The sequence below is a fragment of the Tyto alba genome, unplaced genomic scaffold (assembly GCF_018691265.1).
Source record: "Tyto alba isolate M040663 unplaced genomic scaffold, T.alba_DEE_v4.0 Super-Scaffold_28, whole genome shotgun sequence".
NCBI lineage: Eukaryota > Metazoa > Chordata > Aves > Strigiformes > Tytonidae > Tyto > Tyto alba.
In genome coordinates this window covers 4,632,394-4,660,070 of record NW_024881302.1, presented here as the reverse complement: position 1 = coordinate 4,660,070, position 27,677 = coordinate 4,632,394, and the positions used below count along the sequence as shown (strand labels likewise).

The following is a 27,677-nucleotide window of genomic DNA, read 5'->3' as shown; positions in this document are numbered from 1 at the left end:
CCACCATACCGGTGGACCTCCCGCAAGTCATTTTGGTTCACTTACCCAGGGTTAATGGTTGTTTTGTCCCACAGCAACGTGGCCTAGCAGTTGGGTGCTCAAGGATCCATGGAGGAAAAGCATTTCCTAAACACAAAGTAGCTCCTTCTTTAACGTGCAGCTGAGCCCACAGCCAAGGCGCCGCAAATCGCAGACCTGGGGGAACAGGGCTGGGATCACCATTAGTACCACTCAACCCAGCGCTCCCAGTCCAGACTGGGGCTACACCCAGGCACACCCCCACTCACACACACCTCACCAGCAACTCACCTCACACTGCTTACACTTCAAATGTGACACACCAAAGCGTGCCTCCTAGGAGGATGGCTTTGGTTTTACAGGGAAATAAGAGGCAGGAGGCAATGAGAGAGACGTGGTTCAAAATCAGTTTCACTCTTTATTTGAAGTTTTACATGCCACCAGCGTACATGAAAGTTGCACATTCAGAATTCGACTCACTACTAGAACAAAGGGCCAGATGCAAACACAAGTGTCAAACGAGTGCACAGATGGAGGAGCCCGAACCGAGGAGCTTGTCGGTATTTGCAACCAAGCTGCGCCGCGTCCTGATGGCACTTGAGGCGTCAGAGGCGAACCCCCAGTTTTGAGGGCCACCTCCTTTTGCCATCTCCAGGGCGTTGGTTGTGACCCGGGTCTTCTCTCCTAAAGCAGCACCATTCTCTTTCAACAAGCTAAACAAGCAGTTTTGGTAACATCTCTACCAGAAACCCAGGGTGTTTGGAGACCAACTGCCCATTTCATGCTTTTCTGAATTCCCCTTTCTATCAATGCCAGCAGTTTTTACAATGAGAAACAATTTCCACCCGCTGTTTATAGGGAGAGATGACAGAAATAGGGACTCTTACACTGACATTTTATTTTCAAAGAAAGTTTTGATAGAAAAACATTTTCCCCAGCAGCCTTGGGCAGGGAGTTGAAGCTTCCACTTCAAAGGACAAACTTCAAAAACAAATCCAGTGTCCTAATGGTTTTGTGCTACATTACTTAATTGTCATACAGCTAATTAGCAATGCCTGATTTCACATTCTCTGTACATAGATGAAGTTCACAAAAGAAGGGGCTACTTAAAACAATAAATAAAACAAGGCACCAGGCAGCCAGACTCCGACAACATTAACATAAAACGTTACACTTTACCATTTAAAAAACTGAAATAAAAACCCCATCATGATTAAACCTATATTGATCTGCCTTCCTTCAGATCTCTGAGCTTTGAATCTCTGCAAGGAAGGGGAAGAACGCAACGCAGGAAGCAGGGGCTTAGCCTGCGCATCTGTATGTATTTCACCAGCATGCAGCAGAGATCTTTAAAATTCTAATTATTTCCCTATCACCAAGTAAGATCGGGATCAATAGATGGTACAAACTGACCCCTTTCCTCAAGTGTCAGGGAGAAATTAAAAAAAAAGAAAAGGGAGGGCAAAACGAGAGCGTCAGAGGTCAATGCCACAAAACAATAGATATTGATGTCTCCATTCATTTTAAACAGCGGAAAGGTCAATGCCTCCCTTGCTTCATGTTTTATGGCTGAAATCCTGCTGCTAACAGCAACAATGTTAGTAGTCAGACCTCATCCATCCTTTTTTATTATTATGATTATTTCTAACCAGGTTAGCCATTTTGAAAATTTGACGAAAGCTGGGAAGCAGCAGTGGGGGGCAGGGTAGGAGGAGAAGAGGGGAAGCTGCCCTAGAAATTAATGGCAGGGATGGTTTCCATTAGTTTTTGAGCTTCCTTGTCCCCCCACCTGTGCTCCAGTTTGTCCCTCACTGCCCCCTAAAAAATGAAAAGGGCCTGAGGCAACATCTCTTCACTATTAATCATTATTCCCTGTACAACATCCCAATTGGTTTCTATGGAAATGATTCTCCTGCTAGAGTACCCCGGCTGCCTGCGCATCTAATCAAAGAGGCAGGAGAGCTGCAATGGAAGGAGATTTGCCTCTGCAACACCCCGCACGGCTCGCCTGGCTCCCGGCACAGGTCTCCCTGCAGACAGGGAAGAGGAGCTTTCTCTGGACACTCTGCTGGGACCGGCCAAAAGGGGATTGCATCTGCCTTAAGCAGACAAAACAGCCCTTCTGCACCGATTAACTCCACAAACAGAAAAGCCCCACATTTCTGCGTCCATGGGGGGATATCCCATCTTAATAAAGGGCTGCTTGGGAGAAAGCACCCAGCACATCACGATGCACAGTCCCGTTCCTGTACGTTGCCCCAGGACTTTCATGTCTCTGAAGATCAGCAAGGTGAAGGGACGGATCCTGCTCTGTTCCCCTGGGTGTCTCACATGCCTCTGCAGAGGAGGAGGTAGTCATGCAAATCAAAGTGAGCAGGGTCGCTGCTCTGCTGCTACCTGTCAGCCTGCATTAGCAGCCCCAGCCCTGCCCTCTCCTCCCCAGGGAGCACCACCTCGCCTGGAGGGGAGGGCGTTCTGCACCCCTGCAAGCTCCCTTTCGCCAGGCAGGTGAGCCCTCCTCCCCTTTCACAAGTGGGGAAACTGAGGCCACATCTCAAAGATCCTGTCTTGCTTCCAGTTCGAGGTCCATGACACAGTCCTGCCCTGCCTCCTTTCATTCCCATCTCTTCTCCTCCTGACAAACCACCTCCCCAGCTGATGAGCGACTACAGCCCAAGTTCCCCCGAAAGGAGAGGCGAGGCTTTGTCACACAGCCCCCTTTCCAAACCAGAGCAGTGGATACACTGCCATTTCCTAAAGAGACCATGAAATCAGCTTTGCAAAACGACTGAGGAAGCAATCCTTTAACCTACAGTCCTTCTAATAAACCTACCAAAACACTGATGACTTAGCCCTACCAAATTCCCCCACACCAAAACCACTGTCACTCTTCAGGTCTAGACCCTCCCAGCCTGCAAGAACCAAATGCCACTTTACTAAACAAGTCTTCGGGCATTAGCAGAGCAGCAGACAACTTGTGATTTTATACACTAATGGCACTTGTCCCAGAATACGCTTCTCTCAAAGAAGCGCCGACACCTCGTTGGTAGTCAAAGCAGAGATTTCTTCTGCAGTCCCCCAAAGATTGGAGGTCTGATTTGGAGCACAGCAAGAAACACGGCAGCAGGGACTAGGAATCCTGCAGAGGCACTCCCTGCGAGAAGGGCACCGTCTGTAATTGAATTCATTTATTTTAGACTATGGGCAGTGGCATCAGCAGGTTCAGAGATCACCTTATTAGATGCTCACAGATAGTGGGAGGGTGGTTTCAGGAGAGATGGGGACAGACACCAGAGAAAAGGAGGGGGAATTTCATATTAAATAAAAGCTAGGAACAAAACACCCATCTCTGTTCTCTCCTCCTCTAACGCTGCACAGCAGAGTCTCAGCACTGAGTGGGCTCCGAGTCCCATATATTGCTCTGCTCAGAACATATGGTGCTATGTTTAATAGCCCAGCTCTGCCAATTGGGGACTATTAGGGTGGGTTCTTTTCCCAGTGTAAATGTTGCAGAATATAAATTGTAATTAACACCGATGCCAAAATAGCACTTAGAGAAAATAAGCACATTATTAACATCTGGTGAATCCTGCCTGGAGTGCAGAAGCAGCGGAAATTCTCACTCACCATAAGAGGATTTGTAGTAGAGATACCGAGCATTGGCCCAGAGTTGGGGAGTTGGGGGTGGAAGGAGTTTTTAGATCTTTATCGCTATTTGTGGTGCTATCTTTATTACCTGTGGGTGACCATTCCTAGCCTCAATTATAACTGGTAGCATGTGCATCAGGACTACTGACCCGCTTGCATGAATACAGATGTCTAAACATCATACTTCAGGCAACAGAATAATGGTGTTATAAAACATGCCTGATTGCCTGCCCCGATCTAGCAAGACATGAGGCAAATGGGTGTCGCTTTGCCAAGCAAAAGGTACAGCATGTTTCATCAGGTTACTCTAACCCCCAAGACCAAAGGGTTAACACCACCATTAAGCAACAGGCGTTTTCCACATACTGCTGTCCCCCGACCCAGGTTTTCCAGCAGGACAGGAACAAGAAAGCTGGTGGTTCTGCCAAACTCCTGCCAGCACCACAGTGTGTATGTGGAGGGGGAAATCCTGGCTGAGGGTAGGAATGGCCTCGCTCCTGCAGCATGTACCAAACCTCACAAAACAGGTCCCCTTAGGCATCAGAGCTGGCTCCATACCCTCAGCCTTCCCTTTACCCTGCCCTGAGGCACAAGGAGGAGAAAGCAGCTCTGCAAACACTTGCTGCCTAACCCTCGCTATTTATTCTAGGAAAGAAACACAGACAAAAACTAGGCAGAGCTGAAATGGCCTGAACTGGACAGAGCAGTGGCTCGTGTTCCTACCAAAAATTTGATTTGCTGAAGCAACGGAGAAGGAGAGAAGAAAGCTGCTGGAGAAGGAGGGAGGGATTCAAACAGGGGAGCAATATGACAAGAGGTAGAAAAAATGACCTCGTCGGGAGAGAAAACAGTGGCAGGATGCCAAGAATAGGACACCAGCTCCTCGCACTCACCCGCACGGTGTCTAAGCTGAGGCAGAGTCTCAAATACTTCAGGAGCGATCACAGCTCAGCCGCGGCCGTTCCCCGACGAGCACGAGCCAGCCTCACCACCCTGACACCAGCTGCAAACCAGAGACTGCTGCTCGCACCCTGTCCCGAGTGGGGAAGGGAGAGAAATGCAGGGCAGACAGCAAATGCACGCAGGGGTTAGTTTTAGCAATGCACAAACCTGTGCTAATAGAAGCCAACGTTAACCTGTTCGTTAACACGGTAACCTATCTGAACTCAAGGGTTACTGCAACCTGGCTCAAGATTTACAGCAGCAAGTCAGACTTCCAGGCAGGTTCACACCTGACTGATGGGAAAGGAAGGAGGAAAAGTTCTCCAAAGCGGTGAGATGCATTTTGCTCTCAAATCTATCCCATCAGACCAGGATTCCTATGAATGACTGATGGCAGAACACCATTTGGAAGAGGACATCTTGTGTAGAAAACACCAACAGGGAGATAGGGCCATCATTTTTGGACAACACTGGGCCTCCCCAGAAAAGCACTGCTCAACACATGAGGGAGTGTTTAGGTGGAGAATTTAGACAGCTCCAGTTGATGGCTGTTTTGCAGAAGGCAGACCCAGTGTGCTACCACAAAATACTCCAGCAGAAGGGAAATCCGACTGCCACCCAGAAATGTAGCTCCAGGAATTTGTAACTTGGCTTTTGGTACAGCTGTCTGATGCTTTCAAAAGTGCTCAGTAAATAAGGCAATATGAAAGTGATCCAGACCACTACTGATGCCTGAGGAAGTTCTGTGGAGCAGAGAAGCTGACTGAAATCACACTGTGAAAATACTTCGTAACATCTCTAAAATTAGCATGAGCTCAAGGCATGGGATCTAAGGACAGAACTGGAACACTACCTTCCCATCTACACTGCAAGACAGATTCCATTTAAATCATATATGAGTCTCAACTTATTCACGGCAGGCACCATCTACCCTAGGACAAGGATTTCCAAAAGAGCTGAGAACTTCTTCCACCAGACCGATGGAAACAGCATCAGCAAGAACATACCATGGTCAAGGCGCTAATGACCTTAATTTGTTATTCAAAAATTAAAAAAAAAAAGAGTCCTTGTGGTACTACTTAATCAAAAAAAACCCTTCAAATATCTGTGATTGCATGTGTGTGACTAAAAATGCGTATTTGTAACACAGAAAAGATGTGATGCACTTCAACTGAGCAACACATTGTTGTGCCTCTTAGCTGGCTTAGGCTTACTACTTTGCCAAAAATAGACCGAAGCAAAGAATGATTTTCACCAATATCACAAAGCACACTGCCAAAGTACACAAGGGCCCTTAGGAAATACACCAGGTGACACAGGGGAAGGAGCATCGTTAAGTCTTCTCTTAAGGGAAAGAGCATCATTAAGTTTCTCTTACCTTTAACTTCAGTAAAATAACAAAACAATTCATATTAACCGGAAGGAAATACTCATCAGATTCCAGAAGCCTTTGAGACAGGATTTTCAGATGCAAGCAATATCCAATAGATGTTTCCCCACTGCAAAGGAGCAGCTTTTTTTATTTTGCAATTGCACCTATTTAGAGTGATTGTACAGAATCCCGTGAGGTGGCCTGGAGCTGAAGATAGGGAATCCAGGCCAACATGAAGCTATTTCACATGTTCACGCTGACTGTCCTTTCCATGCTGTGACGGTCACCACCACAAGTTGGGAGGTTCCTCGGCCACTCTGCTTTTAAACAGGGTAATTTCATCCAAGTGCCGCATGGGGACATCTCTGATGACCTCTGTCAAGTCCTCATGAAGCAGAGGGAAAATGACAACATTTAATGCAGGGCGGTCCTCCTGAAAACTAAATCAGACACAGGTTATTAGCCAAGGAAAAATATGAATTCTCCAGTGCAAGAGAAGGCAAATGCATGGATATACATCATGCAGTGGTGGGGGCAAGGAAAGGTTGTTCAGAGGAGGCAGGAGGGGCAGAGCTGGAAGTCAAGTCTCCCACACTCCTCTCTCTGTGTCAGCAGGGAGTACACACTGGGCTTGCACCCCTTTTTTCAGTGAGTTTGTTGAGCTGACAAGCTTAAATTGGGCCTAACACGGGGAGGAAGGAAGAAATTTTAAAAAAAATAATAAAGAAATCACAATATATAGGTATTTTTAGAGGACCAGAGATCCTCAGAGCTCTGCCCAAGCTGGGCAAATTGCTCAGAGATAACTGTTTAAACCACCTACAAACCAGCAGCAAGTCACAGAGATGTTAAGAAAATCAGGCCAGAGCAATGCCAGGCATTCCCTCAGGGCTGAGCCTGGGATTATTACTTCAGGCTGGGCTGTTCTGCATGCAGAATCTACACTCCGCAATCAGAGCATAGGCAAGTTTAGAAAACTCAGATCTGCAGATCAGCATTTAAGTGTGTGCGTGTGCGCGTGCACACACACACATACGCACACTGCAGCCTTCTTTTTAATCTAAGTTGCAGAAAACCTGTCTTGGCACCACAAGAACTTGCCCTAACAGAAACACACACAAGTATCCCTATTTGCCACTTGAATTTTGGGTTCCAGTTTCCGAATCCTCAGCCTCAGTGTTTTGGTCCCCTCTTAGAGAAATCTGCATTCTTCTCCTGCCCTCTCAGCTCTTCTTGCCAACGTCACACCACTGGGTCAGCCTCCCAGAACACATCCCAGAGTTTGCAAGTGAGAGGCCTGATATGACAACATGAGAGAGGAGCAATAGGGTTATAATTACAGAGCAGGGGAAGAGAATAGCGGAAGTTAAAGCCATTTATATAATGTAAAAAGAACCATACAAAAAAAGCCCAAATCCCCATCAGCAAGAACCATAATTGATAGCAACCTGGTGAGTAAGAGAACGTGGGGGAAGAGAAATAGTATTACTCAGGGTAGCATAACAGGAGTTCAGTCGTTTAAAGCTGGGGGGGTAAAGGGAAGTTATGCTATAGCTTAAGAGTTACACCCTTAAGATTAAAAGACTTGTGACTATTAGCCCCATGCCACCAAGATGCCTCCTCCGTACTGTGTGAGAAGGGCCAGTACAACATCACTCTAAAGGAAGCAGAGTCAAACTGGCAGGATCAGTCCTTTGAGGCTGAACCAAGTTGTGTTTGGTCAAAAGAGTTGTTCACGTCTCGACAAACTCCCCTTCTAGCTCTGAAACAGCCAGATTTCTGTCGAACAGAGAGAGAACAGCTGGAGACTCGGCTGCTGGAAACACACATGAAAATCCCAGGTAGCAATACAGCCAGCTGAAAAAAAGGCCGTAAAAGACTGGCATTTCCTGGGAGACAGAAAGGACGTTGCGATCCACAAATGATTTGGAATAAAGCTGCCAAAAATGTAACAGAGAAAGTCCCATTCCAAGGCTAGTTGCTCAGTCCTGGTGGGTTAAATTAATTTGCCTGAACCTAAATAGCTGCAGGAATAAGGATTTCCAGCAACAAAACTACCCGGGGCAATTTTATATCTTTCTGCATCACAGACCTGCCCTTCATGCCTAAGGGCTGGCAGAAAAGGACACCGCTTCTTGAGTGGATTTGGGGGCTTGTGTAGGAGCCGCAGTTTCTTACTTCCACAGCGCTGCCTACAAGAACTCAACCAGCAAATAACCACTGATCTGGGAGGCAGTTGGTAAAGTCTGCAGTGAAATTACATAAAATACAGCAAATGTCTCTTTGATAGTCCCTTCTCTGCCTCAGCTCTTCACGTTTCTTATCCAACACCACAGTCCTGCAGAGAAAATCATGTTAATAGACTCAGTTTACTGAAGTTCAGCTAGGAAGAAACAGCCATCTCCAAGGCAAAGAAACCTCTGCTTCTTTCTTTGTATATAGACTCTCCCAAATTAGATCTGCATGCTGCCTTCTCACCATCTACAAAATTGTAGTTTATAAGCAGCCTTTACATGTAGCTATAAAAGCGAGAACCTAGACAAGTTTACATGACAATCTGCCACCAAGACAACTGAAAAACCCCAACACAGTAAGTATACCTTCCAAAGAGGCTGGATTTATATGAGAGGTTTGAACTTGATCTTAAAGAAAAAAAAAAAAAAAAAAAAAAAAAAAAAAAAAAGAAAGCTTTGTAATTTTCTCCCCCCCTCAACAGGAAACTGTATGTTACTGCAAACCTTGTAAATTCCATACCCCAGCAAGTTGACGCCGGAGAATTCTTTCCATGTACAATTTGCATGATTTAAGAAAAAAAAAAAAATCAAATGCACATGGTTCACTATTATTCTCAGTTAAATGTGCGTGCAAAGCCTCTCCTTTAACTGCCTGTTAAAAAACACCCTGATTTTAACGAGCAGCTGTCATAATGTTAAACTGGGATTAGCAGTTCCCAAAAGCAGACTCCCTTTGCAATCTATGCTCCTTTAGTCCTTCCCCGGAAGGCAATTCCTTTCTTCATACACCTGTCCAGGTGGGCTAGATTAAGTGAGAAGCACTTAGAGCACTAGTTTGAAAGGCCCGGGGCATGGGGAGGAGATAACAAGAAGGGGAAGAGATTGAGTTAATGAGTTGCAGAATAGCTCCTGTAATCTTCTTGACGGTTCTTTCCTCATTCCACACCTGGATGGACTTCAAACTGGATCTACCTCTGCAAGCGCATGGCTTGTAAAATTAAAACCCGAAGGACAGAGAAGGATGTTGACCTGGGGAGACAAAAGAGCTGCAGTTTCAGACATGAAACCCTGCTTTTTTTTTCCAAGGGAAAGAAGCCAAGGATATGCTTGCTTGCTCTCTCCTACAAAACCTCCAGACTAAACTCATCATGATTAATTAAATGAAAGCAAGTTTTCTAGGCAACTGACTAGCAGCCCCTTCAAAAGAGATCCTTTAATCAGAAACAACTACTGGGATAACAAAGAAAATATCCCTCCACACACATATTTTCCAGTATAGCCTCTAGTCCAGCAGACTCAACACCAAACCAACAAGCACCCAGCAGGAACTTTTACAAGGAGGTCTCTGAAGTGTCCTCATTTGGATGTGGACACATAGCGGGCCTGGCTTCAGCAGCTGGCTGGAATCATCCATGGAGCTGGAAAACGAACAGCAAAGCACACCCTGTGTCACAAATTCCTCCTGGCATTAGCAAGAGGTATAACCTCACTCTACAGTTAGATCTTGAATAGGTTGCATGTGGCTGAAAGAGTTAATGGCACTTTGTTATTTGCCTCCAAAATTATCCCAGAACAGGTGTGGACTGGACACAGAAAGGTTATTTTCAAGTGAACAGCTTGGTAAATAGCCTAACACTACCGTCTCAATTACTTCCAACCAGCATGGCAGGATCCAATATGTAGGTCAGGGACAAAGTCAAAAAGAAAGAAAAAAAAAGTCTAAAGCAAGGCTGCACTTTGATCAGATTTCCTCGATTTTAGCAAGACAAAGGAGTCACTCCCTGGAATGCAGTTATCTCCTGGCAAACACTCAGTGTGTGTTTTCAGACATACCTCTCTAGAGAGGCCAGTGAGTCCCCAGGACTCCACCTGCTGATAGAGCTAAAGGGCAGCTCAATGCCACAGGAGAATCTCACCAGCCAGCCTGTAACAATGCATTATGCCCCCCCTGCAACTCTCTGCACCACAGACCCCAGAAGAGGACAGATCTACTGCGTTAGGTGCTGCTCAAACTTACCTTCTCATACTTGCACGGAAAGGGTAAAGCAGTATTTAGGACTGAGGAATGCATTTCCCCTTGAGATTTCCAGAGAAACCTAAGAAAAGCCCTATGCCAAATTCAGACATTTCAGCACATCCCACTTCACAAATGCTGGCAAGCAGGAATAAGGGCACGCAAGGTGGTATAATTAAGCACTGGCAACAAAAGCAGCACACACCAGATAAAACGAGGAAATACAGTGTATCAGGAGTGGATCAAAGCCAGCTATTTGAACTCTACAAACTGAGAGGAGTTTATGGGAAAAAGAGGCTCTAGAGAAGGAAAGTAAAGAAGAAAACCAGGAGAAGCTTGATTTGGGGGAACAGAGCACAGCAGGGACAGGGCAGATGTGGACTCTGGTTTGCATGACTCTCACAAATGCAAACCTATCTCTGCTGCAGTTGCACACCTTCTCCCCCCTCCATTTAGACTTCACCCACAGGCTGGTGAGCTGCTGCTGGAGATGCACCAGTTTCTCAAGAGAAGAGAATTCAGACCAATTCACTTTTTGCCCTGTACACAGCTCTTTCATCACCTACATGCACAAAAAACCCTGTTAATCCTCTGCCAGGCACAGCATAAGTCTGTTTTCACTGGAAGACTTGTTCACATTTGAAAGTTCAAACATGGCATCTGTCTTGAAAGCTTCAGCCAACATACCTGAGCCAGGCTGGAAACTCCCATCCCTGAAGCATGGCACAGCGGAACGGAAGAAGTGCCAGGACAAGCTGGAGCAGCTGACAAGTGGCATGACCCAACATACATAAACACACTTTTCTCATCTTCTCAGGGAAGGCCAGACATACACTTAAAATTTGTTCCACTGGCCATGCCCCGAACTCAGCACCAGGGAACTGCAAAAGTTCTCCTTGCTTACAGCAAATGCCAACAGCATAAAATGGAGCTTCTCCAGAGCATCTTCCAGCCACGCCAAAGAAACTGCGGGTGGGATTCCCCTGGGCCCCTTCTGTGAACAGGGAGGGCCCTTGCCCCCCACTCATCCCCCAGAGCCCCTCAAGAGGCGTCCAAAGCCTCCACATACTAACTCTAAAGCAGACCCATTCCTTAGTGCCATTCTCACTTCCAAAGTTGCCAGAGTACCAGTGCTGAGCAGACTTCATTTTCTAATCTCAGAAACAGACTACAGAAGTTTCTGAGGAAAGCTGTTTTGATTCCTCACGTTGCTCCCAACTCCACACAATGAGATAGTTCCTCCATAAAATGTTTTCCTTTAAGGATGTCTTCCATCCCCTCATGTCTACACAGACAAACTGGCATTCTCCCAAGGCCTGCAATTTCCCCTCACCTTAAATCCCATCACTATAGTCTCCAATCTGAGATGAAGTGGTGTAGATGGGACTCGAAGTCATGCACACACAGCACTGCCAACTCTCCCATTATCTTCAATGCAGCATCCTCTGCCACTGCATCATGCCATGGGGAAGGAGAAATACACGTCAGACTTCTCCCAAGTAGAAGCAAATTACATCTCTCTACTGTGGTTTCTCTCTGTGAGGTATGAATAACACTCCGCTCCTTCTGTGAACTGAGGTTTATATCAAACACGTTCACAGATTGAGGCTCTTACATTATTTTGCCAGCTGAACTCTGCATCAGTCAAACGTGACCGGACAATTAGAGGGGGAGGGAATACGAACCCAAAGAGCGATGCCAGAGCGCCCAGGACACGTCCTAGGGGAGTGCTCTGCCAGAGCAAGCTGAAAGTTATTTCCTAATCTCTTCCACAAATTAAAAAGCTACTGCAATAACTGCTCAATTAGATTTATTTTACTATGGAAATGCTTTAAAGCTGCAGTTAATGCTTCCGTTCAGCCTTTTACACCCTCATGAAGAGAAAGCATGACAGTACTATTCCAATATTATTTCTCAGCCAAGAGAGACAGAAGGACACTCCTTGAAACCTATTTCATGCACAAACCAATCTACCCACTAAGGAAGGTTTCAGGACTAAATTCCCTTCAAAACACATGAGCTAGCAGTTAGAACAAGCCATTTGGGTCAACCACAGGAATGCATTTAAGAAGGGGGTATGTCAGTACCCCCAAAAGAAGATACAAAAATATGCCAGATTTGGGATAGTCCCACAAGCCATGCTGGCTTGTAAAGTATTTGAACCCACCCATAAACAACATCCCTGGTAGAAGCAAAGGTGTCCGGGCCACACCTCAAGCAGAGTCAGCCTTCGCCAAGCCCGCCAAGGAATTCTTGGGTAACGCAAGCTGACAAGGATGCAGTTTGTTATTCAGACTGTGACAGAATGATTCAGGGGTTTCCAAGAGCAGGAAATGAAACAGACAATGAAAGCTGGAACAGGATGCTAATGATTCACTACACCAGCCTAGCGATACATTAAGTCTTCTGCAGTCAGACACAGGGCCTGAGCCCACAACATGCTTAGGCTAGCGGAGTGGGATTGGCAGCTATCGTGCTGGCTCTGGGATCCAGGAAAGCCAGCAGTGTACTGAGAGGGACTTTTTCAAGGTCAGAAGGAAAAGAAGGTGGTAAAGGAATGCAAAGACAGCTTGAAAATCTCAAATAAGCCCTAGGTGCTAATACCAGCTTTTTGCAGCGTCAATGCAATTGCAGTAGTCAGGTGGGCAGTGCAGGAGGGACGCTGGAGGACTCTGCTGAATTTAAAGATGATCTTGCACTCGCTTATTGCCCTAACAGCTCCCTCCCACCCAATCTAAGGGTAAAAAAGGATTACCCAGAAGGGCCTTTCTGAGGCCAAGCCCACAATGAAAATTCAGGCAAGAGGAATACTGCAGGGATATTCAGGGTAATAGCAACAAGGGAAGGGGGGAACGCTTAGCTCTGAGGCAAGCAAAAATTAATTTGTGATAGTTCACTCCTGTGCTAAAGGCCAGGAGAGGGACCGGCTCACTCAGCACTTTCCAGATACTCAGTTTCACCCCCATGCTCCCACCTGGAAGCCCTATTTCTGCAACCGAATCCCAGGAGGGTGTTTCATCCCTCCAGTGAGCATTATGGCCCTCACAGCCATACAGGGCCACTGGAATCAGCAGTTTCAGAAAAGGTAAGATCCAGCCAAGAGTTTCATGTTAAAAAAGGACAATAATAAGCAAGGGAAAATTTAGGTGATGGTACAGAAGCTTGAATAATGAGATCTAATTCAGATTGAAATAGCTATTCCTGGAAAGTGGCAGGAGTCCTACTGTGAAAATCACTTCAAACTAAGCAGTGCTCATACCTGACAGGCAGAAGAAGGAAGGTTAAGTGAGTGTGTCTCTTTCTCGGGGTCTTGGATCCCCAGAACAGGCAGAATGTCATAAAACAGCAAAATTATCTGCACTTTCCAGCACTGGTGGACTCTCACAGTCACCCAAGTCACACACTTGCTTTGCAAAGCTATTTGCTGGAGACAGGTAGCCAGCGTGGCTAGGGGAACAGGGGCAGAAAGCTTGAGCTAGGACCACCAACTCCCTACTCTGACCTCACAGCTCTTGGGGGATGCTGTGCCGGGAGCCCAGCCCGCCCCAGCCCTCTGCACCTTCTCCCAACAGCTATCAGACCCCCGGAGATTACAACAGCGCTTTTGGGAGACGTGAGCAGCTGAGCCCAGCTACGCACCCACCTCCCCAAAACACACTTTGGCTGCACCACAATCTTTCGCTTCCTGACTTAACTTGGATTGCATTTCTATAAATCACAACTCACCTCTACGCCTTGACGCTTTCCCCCTATGTATGAAGAATCCCTAATGACACTGCGCTCGCAGAGATTTTTTGTTTTGCTTTGGGTTTGGCTTTTTTATTGTTGCTTTCTTGACCTTTTCCAAGGTGTTTTTTCAAGGACTTTTCACAGGCTTGTATTGCCTGGTCTTTGTAAAGATTTCAAGGACTCTACAAGATAGGAGCTATCTAAACACTTATGCTAAAATTGACAAAATTGTAAAGGAACACACTGGAAAATAAAATCTGTCCTTGAGACCAAGGGGATATTTGACAAAGCATTTCCCATCCCCTCTTCTAGCCTGTTTTCTGTTGGTAAGCTTCACCAGGAAAGCAACTTCTCCTGCACATTTGTGAAGTGCCCACTAACCATACCATGTAGCAGTACAATCCTGAAGTCATCCCAATTCCTTGCCCGCAAGATTTCTGGGGCAGAGAAATACAGGCATATAAATACGATTATTTAGCATGCAACACGGCAGTAAGCAGTGGGACACCTTCCATAGGTCACAGCTCCATCTACTGACTATTTCACAAAATAACAGTGTGGAAACCTCCGGGGAAAGCTGCTCGGAGCAAGCTCTGTCCCCCCAGACTGGGCTTTGGACACACGGCTCTTTGCAATCATTTAGAAAGAAGCCCGGCACAGCAACTCAGCCCGAAAGGGAGAAGTAAACCACTCTTTTCTGCAAAGAAGCCTCTTCACACAACAATAGGTCTGCGGTCATGCTTGAACCTACAACTGTGGGTCCTCAAATTGTGGTATTTTAGTGTTTCTGGAATTAGTGCTGCAGAGGTTTTAACAGAAGAGTTATTTAAACAAAGCCAACATGTGCTTGGAGCTAACCACTTTGGCAACGTTAGGGTCCAGGCATAAAAGAGAAAACATTGTGTTCGTTAGATCCACTACTATCTGAAGTGTGGCAGCAGCTGAGCACCATGTGATAGGAAAAAAATGTAATTTTACAGAGAAACTGAGACTAGACCACTGTCACATGTGAAATCTGAGGAAGATCAGGGAAGTGGATACGGTTCACTCAAGCCACATCTCCCACTCTAACCACTAGGCCCTTCTTATGTGCACAGAATAGCTCCCTGAACCATAAAGAAGATTACCCCTCCCATTCACACAGAAGAAAAAAGAATAAAGAAAAACACTGCAATGATTTATCTGCCCAGAGGGAAACAGTCTTCTCTAAAACTCAGAGGAGACCTTGCCCTTGCAAGCCTCTTGTTTGCTGATGAGGGCTCCAGATGAGTCCTGTTCTGCTCACTGTGTTTCACTGCAAAAGGGGCAGAACTGAATCAAAGGCTTTTAATGACTTAAATACATAAACTAATCTGTCCCAAATAGCAGCAAACTTCAAGCAGAAAAGTGCCCACTAGAAAACTGGATGCCACAGAGCTGTCACAAGACTAACAGACATGAGAACAACTCTCTTTTTGGACCAGTAGAACAGAAATACATAATACTATCTCTATTTTATAGTCAAAGGGAAGAATTAGAGAATCATTTCAGGCTTTAAGCCACCAGTGTGATGCAGGAGATTTAATACGCAAGCTCCCACCACCACACCCTGTATATACACCATCTTCCAGCACAACTCCGACGCCGAAACCAGTCTATTCTCCCCAGATCGGTTCCAGGTGCTTCTGTGATCCAAACCCTCCTGTGCATCCACATCTGAAAAAGGATTGCACTGCACTAGATGACATTTTCAAGCCCTCCCAACTCTATCACCTGAAGAAAACTACTGGTGCATGCCCAGCCCTAAGCCTTTCCCATTCCCACGCGGGTTTCTTCTCTTTTTAGAGGCATTGGGAGAATGGGATTCACTTTGACCCCATCTCCCTGTTCAACACCAGCAATCACTTTGCTGCTCTCAGCCTAAACAAGATTATCTCTGCAGCCTTAAAACTGTAACTCAAACTCTTAATGGGACCCAAGGAATATGGATCAATTCCCCCAGCTCAAGAAAGGGAGCAAACAAAGGTTCAGAGCCTTGTCTTCCCTCCTCTTGCCTCCTCTTTCCCACCTACTCTCCATGTTTTCCCCGCACATGCAGCATCTGCACACATTCCAAACAAAAAAACAACAACAACAAAAAAGGATAAATCACCTTCTTTCATACTGTCACAAAGATATGTAACCTCACACTTGCTGCCCAATGGGCTCTTCCAGTTTAAAACTTGGATTAAAGAGACACTTGCAGCACATTTTTAGAGGAAGCCATGCTGTGTGAATTAGAGCCTTATTCACAGGTTTAAGCAATGAACTAGCTCACACACAGATTTTATTGCACATCCCTTTGGCCTTGGAGTAGCAGGCAAAATGCAGTCAAGAGAAAGTCAATTCCTGACCCCATCTGAAGGCACATTTGTGCAAGGATGAGACATGGGATCACTGGAAAAGTCACGTGGTTAAAGACTGACTGATGACTTGTGGAAGACTCCAGGCTTTGCCTACACATAATTTTCTGTATTTTGTTCCTTCCATTTTATTACTAGAGACAGTTGCATGAGAACGGGATCTTTGTTGCTTAGGAGAGCATCTGCTCCCACTGCTTATCCTCCTGAAGTCATAATCTTACGTGACATCAAAATCATTTCCAGAGCCACCCATTACAGTGTACAGAGGATTATGACTTCAGGTATAGAATTTGCAGTGGAAGCAGATGCTCTCTCTTCAGGAAAAGAAAACCAACCAATGAACCAACCAAACAAAAAAACACTCCAAAAAAATCTTGTTTTCATACAAACATCTCTATTAATAAAATACAAAGGAAGAAAAATAGTATGACAGCCAGAACTGTTGCTAAATATAAAAATAGTTTTTCACATTTCCACGAGGCATCAGCTGCTCTTTGGAAAGTTCCCAGGATTTAAATTATTAAGAGGTACAGAATGTAGTGAGAATCTATGCATGACACAGAAAGAGGGAGAAAAGACTGCAGAACAGCTTATTTCTGCTCAGTAAGCGGACATTAAAATTTTGGCCAGTGCTGCAGCGGCATCTCAGAGCGGAGGGCAAGATAAAAACAGGAACTGCAGATTTTTGGTTCTTTCTAAGGACCCCCAAAGCACAACTGAAATCAACCAAGAAATGCTTTTACAGATATGAGGCCCTGTGAAAAACAAACTCAAAGAATCCTTGTCACATCACAAGGAATTTACTTAGATCTTTCCACTATCCCAGAAGGACACGGAGCCTTTTAGAGGCAGCAACAAACAATCTCGTGTGCAGTTTGATAGGTAGCTAATATAGTCATAGGCTCTTCTGGATGTGATCCGCGGAAACAAGCCAAGTGTAATAAGTCAGTTTGAAGCTGGAGAGAGGCTGGGGGGGGAGGAGCACCCTTTAGGATGCAGTAATAATGCCATGTGATTTGAAATTTTTATTAGAGCTTAACAGGGTAAAGCAACAGTAGGTGACAAAGGAAACAGACGGAAGGCGGATAAAAAGCCTTATAGGAAAAAAATAAATAATGGAAAGTCTGTTGCATGGGAAATATTTTGTAAGATGACTGCCACTATTAGAAGATTTCAAAATGCCAAGCGTAATTAAAAGCTCTCTTTTCAAATGCAGTTCACGGCTTGAACACAAACGTTTCCCACCACGTGAGCCTCAGAACACTGCAAGGGGCCAAGCAAAATGCATTTAAGAACTGCCAAACGTGCAAAGGCAGTTTGTACCAATTCTCCCCCCCAAAGCACCCCCCCCCCCCAAAGAAAAACCCTTCACAACAACCTTTTAAAGGCTTTGAATTGTGCTGCCAGGGGATTATCAGTAAGTGACATTTACAAGTGATTAGAGGACAGAGAATTATCTTAGTCACTTGTGGGAAAGGAGGAAAGCTTCAAGGTCAAATCTCTCAGTACTTAAAATGTCGGCAGATGTTTTGTTTACACAAAAAGTGTCATTTGATTTATGATGGAGCTTTATATCCAGAACTTCAACTCAGCCAACGGAACTGCGGAGAACATGGGTGGGAATGGAATCAAAAATTAATATAATACCTTCAAATATTTCACTGATTCACTCTTATTAAAATAAGAGGCTAGTTCATGTGCCAAGCGGTTACACAGTACCTATTAGCTTCTTGGAACAAGTGCTCCAAGCCATATAAACCTTGGCAAGCAAAGAAACGGAGATAAATCTTCAACAGCTCCAGAAATCCCACATCAACCCCTTTCCGCACTCACCTCCGGACAATGGATTGCTGGAGATTTTTGCAAACGGTAAGAGATTCTCCCATAAACATGTGGCACATGATGACCTCAAGGCAGTTGGCCATGAATGACATCACTGCGTCAGACTGCAGAGTCCCACTCCGGGAGACGATGCAAAGCCGCTGGAGAGAGGAGCAGTGACTCAGTGCCTGGAAGAACTGGGCGCCTGCACAGAAGTACGGCTGTTCCAGCCTGCAAGAATAAACAAAAACAAGTCAATGGGCAATTCACGCTTGGGCCGCTTTCAGACAAGAGGGAAGACAGCACATTCATGGCAGGGGGGATGGCAAATGGAGCAACCAGTGTCCCCCACTGCCCGTTTCACTGAGACACGCAATGACCTTCCACCTGCTCATGCCAGCGGTATGGCAGAACAAACCTAACACTGCAAGCTCAGACCTCTTGCTCACTAGTTCCTCTTGAACAGTGTGTGCTAAAGGACAAGGATGCAAATAGGCAGAAAGGCCCTAAACTGCAGAATTTCAGCACCCACGGGGAGTAACCCTGGTTTTGCAAGTTTTCCACAAAGCACATGGGGCAAGATGTGCCTTCGGTCTGACCAGCAGATCCATTCTGGTCTCGTGACAAGCACAGCCTGGCTTTTGCTACCTGACATCCACCGAGCAATTGATGCGGATTTAGGGACTTACTGCTCCAGTGCACCAACCACTGATCAAAGTGGTCATCTTCAGTTTACTGCCTAGAGAGAAGCAGGCGTGAAAAATTCACAATGAGCACACGGTGATGCAGAACTTGGGCCTCTGAACCAAAGGAGTGACCACAACCAGCCCTCTCCGGTCAGAAGATGGAAAAGGACCAAAGCTACTGCTTTCCCACAGGAAGAATAACCATCATCAATCCAACCTTTATCTTCAACACTTAGCCAGAGAAGAAAGACTGAATCCTCTATCGTGGCTATCCACAATCTTACATCACAGCCCAGAGCAGGACAACAAAATGGCACCGTCAAGCCATACTTGACCAGTGAGGGGTCTGATTTACCTAGCAGCATAACTGGATGATACTCTCACAGAGCCCAGACTGCAGGAAACAGAACCTGCTCAGAGCTGGTGTCACCAGGAGAGTACATCTGCTTAGTGCCAATTTACTACAGGGCCCCAGAGCACTTGGGAATCCCCAGTCATTGGGTCAGCAAGGCCAAGAGCTCCAAGAAGGTTAATCCATTAGGTGATAACAAGCTGTCAGTCCCAACCTGATCTGGATAATCTCTGCACAGGCTTTTGTAGTACATGAGGGTGTCTCAGCAACTTAATCCTGTTAATTGATAAATTCTGCTTTAGAGTCTCAGCCTGTTACTGCTGGTCAGGTAGCATTGCCTGAAGAGATCCTAACAGTCCATGAGCACTCTGAGTAACAGCTTAAAATTAATATTAAGTAGATGGGAAGCCTCTTCAATTTTTCCAACAGTGTTATCGGTCCATTGTAAATTTAGGACAAAAAGCACAGAAGCTCCTGCAACATCGCGGCAGGTTTTTAGTCTAAACTCTGTGACGTGACAGCCATACTTGCAATACTGCCTTTCACTCGCTAGATGACAATGTTGCTCTGGAATATCCCCTTAAACTAGTTTCTCAGCCTGGAAAATGGGGAGGGGAAAAAACGGTAGAAGCAGCAGAGCGTTATTCAAATTAAAATTAAGCTACATTATCAAGAGGAAATCCTAAATATTAAAATCCTCTTAAGCCTATATAAAACCTTAGACTTTACTCAGGAAGGAACAATGACAGCTTACACCGAAACTGTCTGTTACATGGAAACACCCTTGTTCATCCTTTATTGAAGGCTCTACGCTGCCTCCCATCTTTATTGCTCTTGGCCTCCATCTCAAACTCTCTGGAAACTACAGGGCCTAGACTGAGTGAAGCAACATTACACACCCAAATCTCCTTCCCCAGATCTTAGCTTTTCTGTGGCTCCTGAAGGTTAAAGATACATTTACACAACCCAAGCCATTAAGCAACTGAATTTCCAACAGCTGCCGTCCCTTGGATGAGAGACCAACACACTCTTTGTCTGTTACAAATTGGAAGCAGTAGAAAATTAAAACCCTCCTGATGTATTTTAGCCACCCTGGCTCCCTTCACTACTAGAATGAATCAGGAACATGCATGCAAACACCAGTCTCAGCTGATAAGCAGTAATTTCAGTCACACTAACTGCCTTTGTGATCACAGAAGTGACCTTGCTGTTGCTACTGTTAGGCATTTTAGATCCATTTTGTGAACAGAGGATGACAATGGGACTGATACGTCTAGCAGTTTCACCAACAGAAGCTGATTTAGGGTAAAAACAATAAGGGGGGGGAAAAAAAAAAGCATCTTTCTCAAGTAGTAACATTTATGTTCACACAGACTAGTGCAAGGAAAGTCACAGTTTGTGCCCTTTGCTTTCATAAACACGTTTTGACTACCGTGAAGCGACTTTATGCATCCTTTAGGATCAGATCCTTGGTAGGATCCTTTAGCTCTAGCAGTTCCAAGAAAGGAACATCACAGGACAAACTCTAAATTTGGGGTGCTTTCATTATACTATCAAGAAAAGAAAAAGAAACCAAAAAAAAAAAAAGGAATTATTTTAATACAAATCAAAGGCAGAAAAATATCTCATTGGGAAACCTGAGAAGAACTCTGCATTATCTAGACATTGTAGGAGTCCCTTCCTGGAAATTTAAGAGATGCACATGTACACAAAATCAAAAAGTCAGCAAAGCCATGTAGTATTTAACCTAGCACTGCCAGGCTGCTAGCTCCCAAATATGCAGCATTCACTCTTCCTTATCTAAAAGGAAGGCAGTTGCAGCATAGAGACTTTTTGCTCTTGGAAAACTGGTTAAAGGGCATATCCTGAGCCCTCAAGGTCAGCATGTGATGCCTTCCTGTTCTCCACAAGTCAGGAAGGAAAACAGCCAGTTTTCAGGCCATTGCAGCTACTTTTGACCAGAACAGGAACACTCACAGTTTTAACACTAGCCACAATAAACCACACACTACATTTCTGAAGATCCACAAACCAAATGGAGGTGTTCAATCGCAGCCCCTCACCTGAGATCTTTCAAACACTTGCAGTGTTTCAGCATGTCCATGAGGGCAGACATATAGACCACTTTCCCCATCATGCCCAGGTTGGCCAATGAAAGAGTCTGCAAATGCTGGCACTGCAATCCAATGTTAATAAGCCCAGAGCCAGTAATAATATTTGGCAGTTGTGCTAAGGTGAGGCTCTGCAAGTAAGTCAATTGGCTAATGGCAGCCACCTCTGAATCTCCCACGCTTTGTGCCCGGACACAAGGAGGCAATGAGTTCCGAATTGCTGGCTCGTTGCGGGGCATAGCAGAGGAAAAACTGGACCCAATTATTTCCAAGGTTTCCAAAAATCGGAGGCTTCCCATCAGAGCCCAGAATACTGTAGACTCTATCTTCTGATTTGCCGGGTCCGCTAAGTTCCTCGGATATGTCTGTACCCCGATCCGAACTTTCCTTCCAAATGTTTGGGGCACCAAATTAGATGCTGCGGGAGGCTTTTCCACATTTGCAGCAACATCTGTGATGGAGCAAACTGGTAGCGCTAATGAGAGCAGGTGCTTTAGCCTAGACAGAAGCTGGCACAAGTGATTCCCTATGCTTTCTGAGCTGTGATGGTGAGCTGCAGAGAGGTTGAGGTGTCTCAGGTTGCAGCAAGACACTACCAGGCTTTCCAGAATGCCACTGTCAATGTCATCTTCTGCTTTTCGAAACAAGGACTCTGGAGCCAGACAGTGAACACAGCCACTGAGATTCAAACTGGTCAAGCTTTTAAGATCTTTCCCACCATTAATAACCCTCTGGATCAGGTGACCACCAGATAAGGTGCATCGGCTAAAGCTGAAGTAGAAAGGGTTGTTGAACTTCAAGTGTTGCAGGAGCCCAGAGCCATTAATCCAGGCTTTGGGCAGTTGTAAAGCATCCAGACGTACATTTCGAGCCATAGAGTCCAGGAGGTTTTTAGTGGCTCCTGTTTCCGCAAAGCTACCAGGGGCAGAAATAAGGAAGGCATGAAGGTTCTCAGGTGTCCGATCACTTAGCACCGCCAAGTACAGCCTCACCACCTCCTGATTAACATAGCCAGGAGCCAGCCTGGCATAGAAGACGCGGAGATTCTGGTAGTGGGGCACATTGCTCTCACCTACCATTAGCTGCCCAGAGAGCATAAAACCTTCTCGCGAGCGATCAAGGATCTCAAAATAAAGCAGCAGTTTCTCAAGGCTAGTGCAGCACGGAACGACACCATATGACGGCGTGTAAAGTGTTTGCTTCAATTCCGAGACACGGCTAAGAGTGGCTTTACACTCACTGCTTAGCTGACTGGCATCAAAACCCGGATTTACATCTATCGCCAGGGAGCGCAGGTGCTGGAGCGTGGACAGCATCTTTGAGAGACGGAGAGAGGTGACGTGGCACCCAGACAAGTTCAGTTTTACCAGGTTCTTGCATCGTGTTACGTGATCAATAGTGGAGCTGGGCAGCCAATAGCACCCAGCCATGTTCAGCTGGTAAATCTCTTTTCCGATATCCCTCATCAGTTGCTTCACTTTGTCTTTGTTTACCTGTACTCAAACAAAACCAGATTCAATGAGATATATGGCAATAGTGTGTACTGACTCAGTTTCTCATCTGAAGATGGGGATAAGAGTGGTTAGCACTTAGATTATATGGCTTATTCAAAGGTTTGAGGATGCCAGCACAGTCTAAAAATTATTATACTGCTGGTAGCTGGCTTAGTCTGCCATGCTTTGGACTCTTTAAGACTACAGTTCCTTTAGCTTCTTAGTCTGTGCAGTTCTGTTACTGACTGAGGCCAAATCTGTTCAGCAACTGAGTGTGGAATGGAGGACCATCTCCATTTTCTAACAGCAAAGTGATTTCAGCAGAACTAGCTATCTATGGAAACTCAAACTGAAAGAAGAATGTTCCCATTCTCCTTCATCCAGTTTCCTCTTTTGGAAATGAGTAAGAGAGGCTTCCCCCTTGCCTGCACTTGGTGATACAGTCCTCATAAAATGTATCACCCTTCATTCCCAAGCTTTATTTTTGTTATAACACATAAACAATTTCTGGCTTAGCTGACTGCATGCCTGACAGCAATAAGCACACGATTTTTTTGCACAACAACAAGAAAAATGTATGTTGAGAGAACGATAACTTTACACAACCACAGCTACAAATGGAGAGTCACGTTTACTTTCATTTTAGCTTCCAGAAACACAGAGAAAATAGTTTTCACTAACAGTATTTTATATAATTAAGGGAGCACAGAGCTGTTCTAACAAAGCATTCTGGAAAACAAATGCTTTTATAAAACAGTTTATTGTTTATTTGATTTCAGAGTTCAAGAGCATTTCATTTATGCAGACACACTGGAAAGTTCTACTTCTTGGCATTTTTTCAGAAGTCAGATTTGTCTTCATAGTTAACAGAAGAAGCAAGCTACTCTCCCCACCTTATAGTCTTTCTGAAGTAAAACTGTATGGGTTAAACTCTTGTCAAGGCAAAGTGTTGCGAGTTTCCTGCAGGTTCTCCTGACGTTCAGGACAAGGTCGGTACAAGGGACATAGCTGAGAATGTGCAAAAGGATCTCATCTGAGAACTCCATTAAGTTGACGCCATTACTTTCCTCCTCACTCTCCCCACTTACGATCTCCTGGGGGAAAAAAAAGAAAAAGAAAAAAGAAAAAAAGAAAAGCTACTAGCTCAGAAACTTCAGCAAATCTTCTGAGAAAACAGATGCCGCAAGTCTCAAGAATTTATGAAGTGAGACAAAACAGAAACACTTGAATCTTTAAGTATTTCCATCTGCATGAAAAAAAAAAAAAAAAAGACAATATGGAGGTAGTACAAATCTTCACACAAAGCCACAGTACCTTCACTTGCTCCTTCACTGCTGACTACTTTAGAATGCAGGGAAAAAAACGTTTACATTTAGTCCACTTTTGCCACTTACTTTGCAATTGGAAAAGTGACTGCCCCTGATTCTTGCTAAATATAGCACAGCAGTCTCTTTCTACATCCTTCCTCTAAGTGCCATCCCTTTCAATAATCTTAAGTTATATAATCATATGTGTAGAGAGATGTATACACACAAACAAAACTGCGATCCAGCATCAGATCACCCTTAGATCTTCCGCAGCGTGTTTACACCTTAACCCCATGAAGCCACCCGAATGACAGCCGGGGTCCAAAGAGGCCATGAGAAACCTCTTGATCCTCCACCCCATGCTCCCTTCCTTCGGCACCGGGTGAGACAAGAGGCACCCCAGCAATCGCACCCCAAAACCACCAGGACCGCTTTCACAAGAAGGCGGCAGGGCGCACGCAGCCTGGCGTGGCACAGGAACCCAACGTGGCCCACAGCTCACCGTGATGGTGGTTTCGTGGGGGGGTGGCTGGGACTTTAGCACCGTCTTTAATAAAGCTTAAACAAGCCTTAATGCCATAGCATCTCCTACAGGGAAGGGGGGGGAGCTGGTCCCACATCACAGACCCCGAAAAACCCCCACAGCGGCACCCCAGAGTAAAGCGATTTCGGCGCCCGCACCCAGCCCCGTTAGACGGCGGCAGCCCGCCTCGGGAACCGGCTTCCCGGGGCCTCCCCACGCCAAGTCCCGCGGGGAGAGGCACCGCCGGCACCTCCTGGCCCCACCGCCGCCCTTTGAGCCCCCTCGCCCCATCCGGGGCCAGCTCCAGCCCCTCTCGCCTCGTCCCCATCCCTGAGCGGGGGACCCGGCTCCCCCCAGCCCCGGCAAACGGCGGCGGAGCCCCGCTACAGCCCCAGTTAACGGCCCTCCGAGGGGCCGGGAGTGGGAAGGGGTGTGGAGGGCGAGAAACACGCACGCCCCCCCCCCCCCCCCCCCCACATCCCAGCTCACCTCTCCACAGCGGAACATGGCGGCGGCCGCGCAGTCCCGCCGCCACCGCCGCCTCCCCGGGCCACCGCTCAAACCGGCCGCGTCCCGGCCTGTCTCCCCGCCGGCCCGGCCGCCGCACAGTTCTTCCGGCGCTGCCATGACCCGTCTTCCGCGCCTCGCCACGCCTCCGCCGCTCCCTCGGCCGTCCCGCGCCGCCATCTTGAGCGCGGCCCCAGCGTTGGAGGGGCGGTGCCGGCCGATCTTCGGCGCCATCTTGGGAGCGGCGCCGCCATGATGAGAGTGGCGGGGCGTCTGCCCGCGTTGTGTCGTCCTTTCACAGTTCGGCTTACCCCCTCAACTTGAGGGTGGTAGCTCTCTGCGGGGGCGAAATCCGAATTGTTCAGCCTGGCTCCCTCGCCTCTGCCCCAAGGCCACCAGTGCTGAGGCGTCAGGGATGGCAGGAGCCAAGCAAGCGGCCGCTTGAGCCTCCTCCGCCCTCGGCAGCTCCCAGCCACAGGCCCTCTTCCATCCCAGCAGCTGACACATGCCGGACCCGCACCCCATAAAACTCTTGAGTCGGCTCCAAAAATGTAAATCCGCCCTGCGAGGAGCTGTGGGGCACAGGAGTGACTCAGCGGGCGAGCGGGTGGGCAGAGGGAGCCCCACCGGTTTGGTGGGACACCCCGCAGGGCTGTTGTGTGGCCCCGGGGGCGATCGCTGCATTAACATCCTGGTTTTCCGGGGAGGTGGCAGAGCATTTGGGAGAACGAACCTTTCCCTGCTCATGCTGTGGTTTGGAAGCAGCCGGGGCATGGAAGGCAGGAGCACTGACTGTGATGGTGCTAACAAGGAGGCTGCAGGTACCACTCCCTTCCTCCCAGGAAAACCCTAAAGGCAAACTTGTCAGCTGGTCATGTATGGAACAATCATCAATCTGGGCTCTAACCAGTCTAAATATTCTAACATTGCCTGCGGATGTGAGATACCATCCTTCACCTTGCTGATGCACAGGGGCCCGTGCCTAAGTCATCCAGGGCTGCTGTGAGCGCAGCCATTGCACACAGCGACGTACAAGGGGAGCAGCTGGCTCAGCACTGTTACTATTAGCTCCTCATTCCAAATCTCAAGTACAGACAGGACCAGAGCGCTGGAATTTCCAGTTACGTGTATGCTTTGGTAATTTTGTTATAGAAAATGTGTTTTAAAGATGACCCACAAAGGAAGATGAATACGTTGCTGCTTTATTCCCGCTTGATTGTTGCCATTTAAGGCCATGAGTTAGGTTAGGGGTAGACTGGGGGTTTTGCTTAGAAATAACAAGTACATCATGTCTTGATTACCTATTTTGCTTCTAGGCCTATGAGAAGTCTCAGGAGTTGAAGAGGAAAACCCCTCTTAGCCCTTAGATGAGGGAGAGCCTCAATAAGAGAATCTGTACCTGCTTTGTTTGTCATATGTTTGACTTAAATAGAAGGTAATGACAAATTAAATCCAGAGGGCCTCCAGTTAAGACCAACTTGTTTGACATCTGGGAAAAATACCAACCTACTATATTTGCAGTCATCAGGGAAAGCAGAGACCAGGGTGGAGGAGACCTGCATTTCCAATGCAAATGGTAAATAAAATCATCAGCAAGGCCCGTAAGCAGACTAAAAGCCCTGCCCAGAGAGCCAGATCAGCTGGAGCAGCCTGTGTTAGGACTAGCCACGGGTTCCCTCCAGCCCTGGGGCATACATGGACCAGACAGAAGTTGGCAAACCCAAATAAGAACTGGGAACAGAGATAGGTATAAAAACCTCCCGAGGAGAAACCAGACTCGCAGCAGTTTGTAAGAGGAGCTGCGCTTGGACTCATGATCCACCAAATGAATGAGCAATGTGGCGGTGTAGATAAAACATGGAGGTTGAACACAGGGCAGCAGCAGGACATCAGATGGGTGGTAAAGAAGGGAGGAAACAAACAGCTACACCAAACTGGCATTTCTCTTGATGGTGGCTGGGAGACGGCCAGTCAGTGAGAGGAGAAACCCTCCCTGCTGCACCTTGCTTCAGGAACGCTCTTCTCAGTGTGGGTACTTGGGAGCCTTCTGTGAAGATGGGTTCAGTTCAGGGCTGGGCCGTCTCAGGGCAGACTTTGTTCATGTTACAACTAATACACAGTTTTCTTAGCCCAAAGAAGACAAGTACATACCATACTGTCCCAGTCTGGGAGGTCAAACAAACAAATTATTGCTAGTATTGAGATATTTTGCCCTGTATAAGATGAAATTTCTTAACTGTTCAAGGCTAGACTGATCTGGTGGGGATTTTATATTTTTCCCTCTGGAAAGTCTTGGGTTATTTCTCTCCTCTGATTCTGACTGATATAGTCTGGACATCTCATCTTTTTGTCAGCACTACTAAAGCCCAGCTGGACTACAGTGGCCAGAGCACTTGGTATGCTTGGGTGAACCGCTAGCCCCACTACTGTAAGTGATTTTCAATACTTGGTACGGTTTAATACTGTAAGGCCTGCTAAAGTAGATTACAGATGGGTATAATACAAGCCAGGGCAGGCTCCAGGTCAGCAATCCCTCTGG

General features: G+C 46.5%; 1 protein-coding gene across 1 annotated transcript; it reads right to left on the bottom strand.

Moving 5' to 3' along the window:
- Window positions 1–409: 409 nt before the first annotated feature.
- FBXL18 (F-box and leucine rich repeat protein 18) lies at window positions 410–25,377 on the bottom strand. The gene is made up of 5 exons (XM_042798699.1): window positions 25,121–25,377; window positions 23,695–23,895; window positions 21,261–22,801; window positions 18,172–18,390; window positions 410–6,420 (listed from the first exon to the last, which is right to left on the bottom strand). The coding sequence occupies exons 1-5, from the start codon at window positions 25,370–25,372 to the stop codon at window positions 6,264–6,266; spliced, it is 2,370 nt and encodes a 789-aa protein (XP_042654633.1). The 5' UTR covers window positions 25,373–25,377; the 3' UTR covers window positions 410–6,263.
- Between the last annotated feature and the right edge of the window lie 2,300 nt (window positions 25,378–27,677).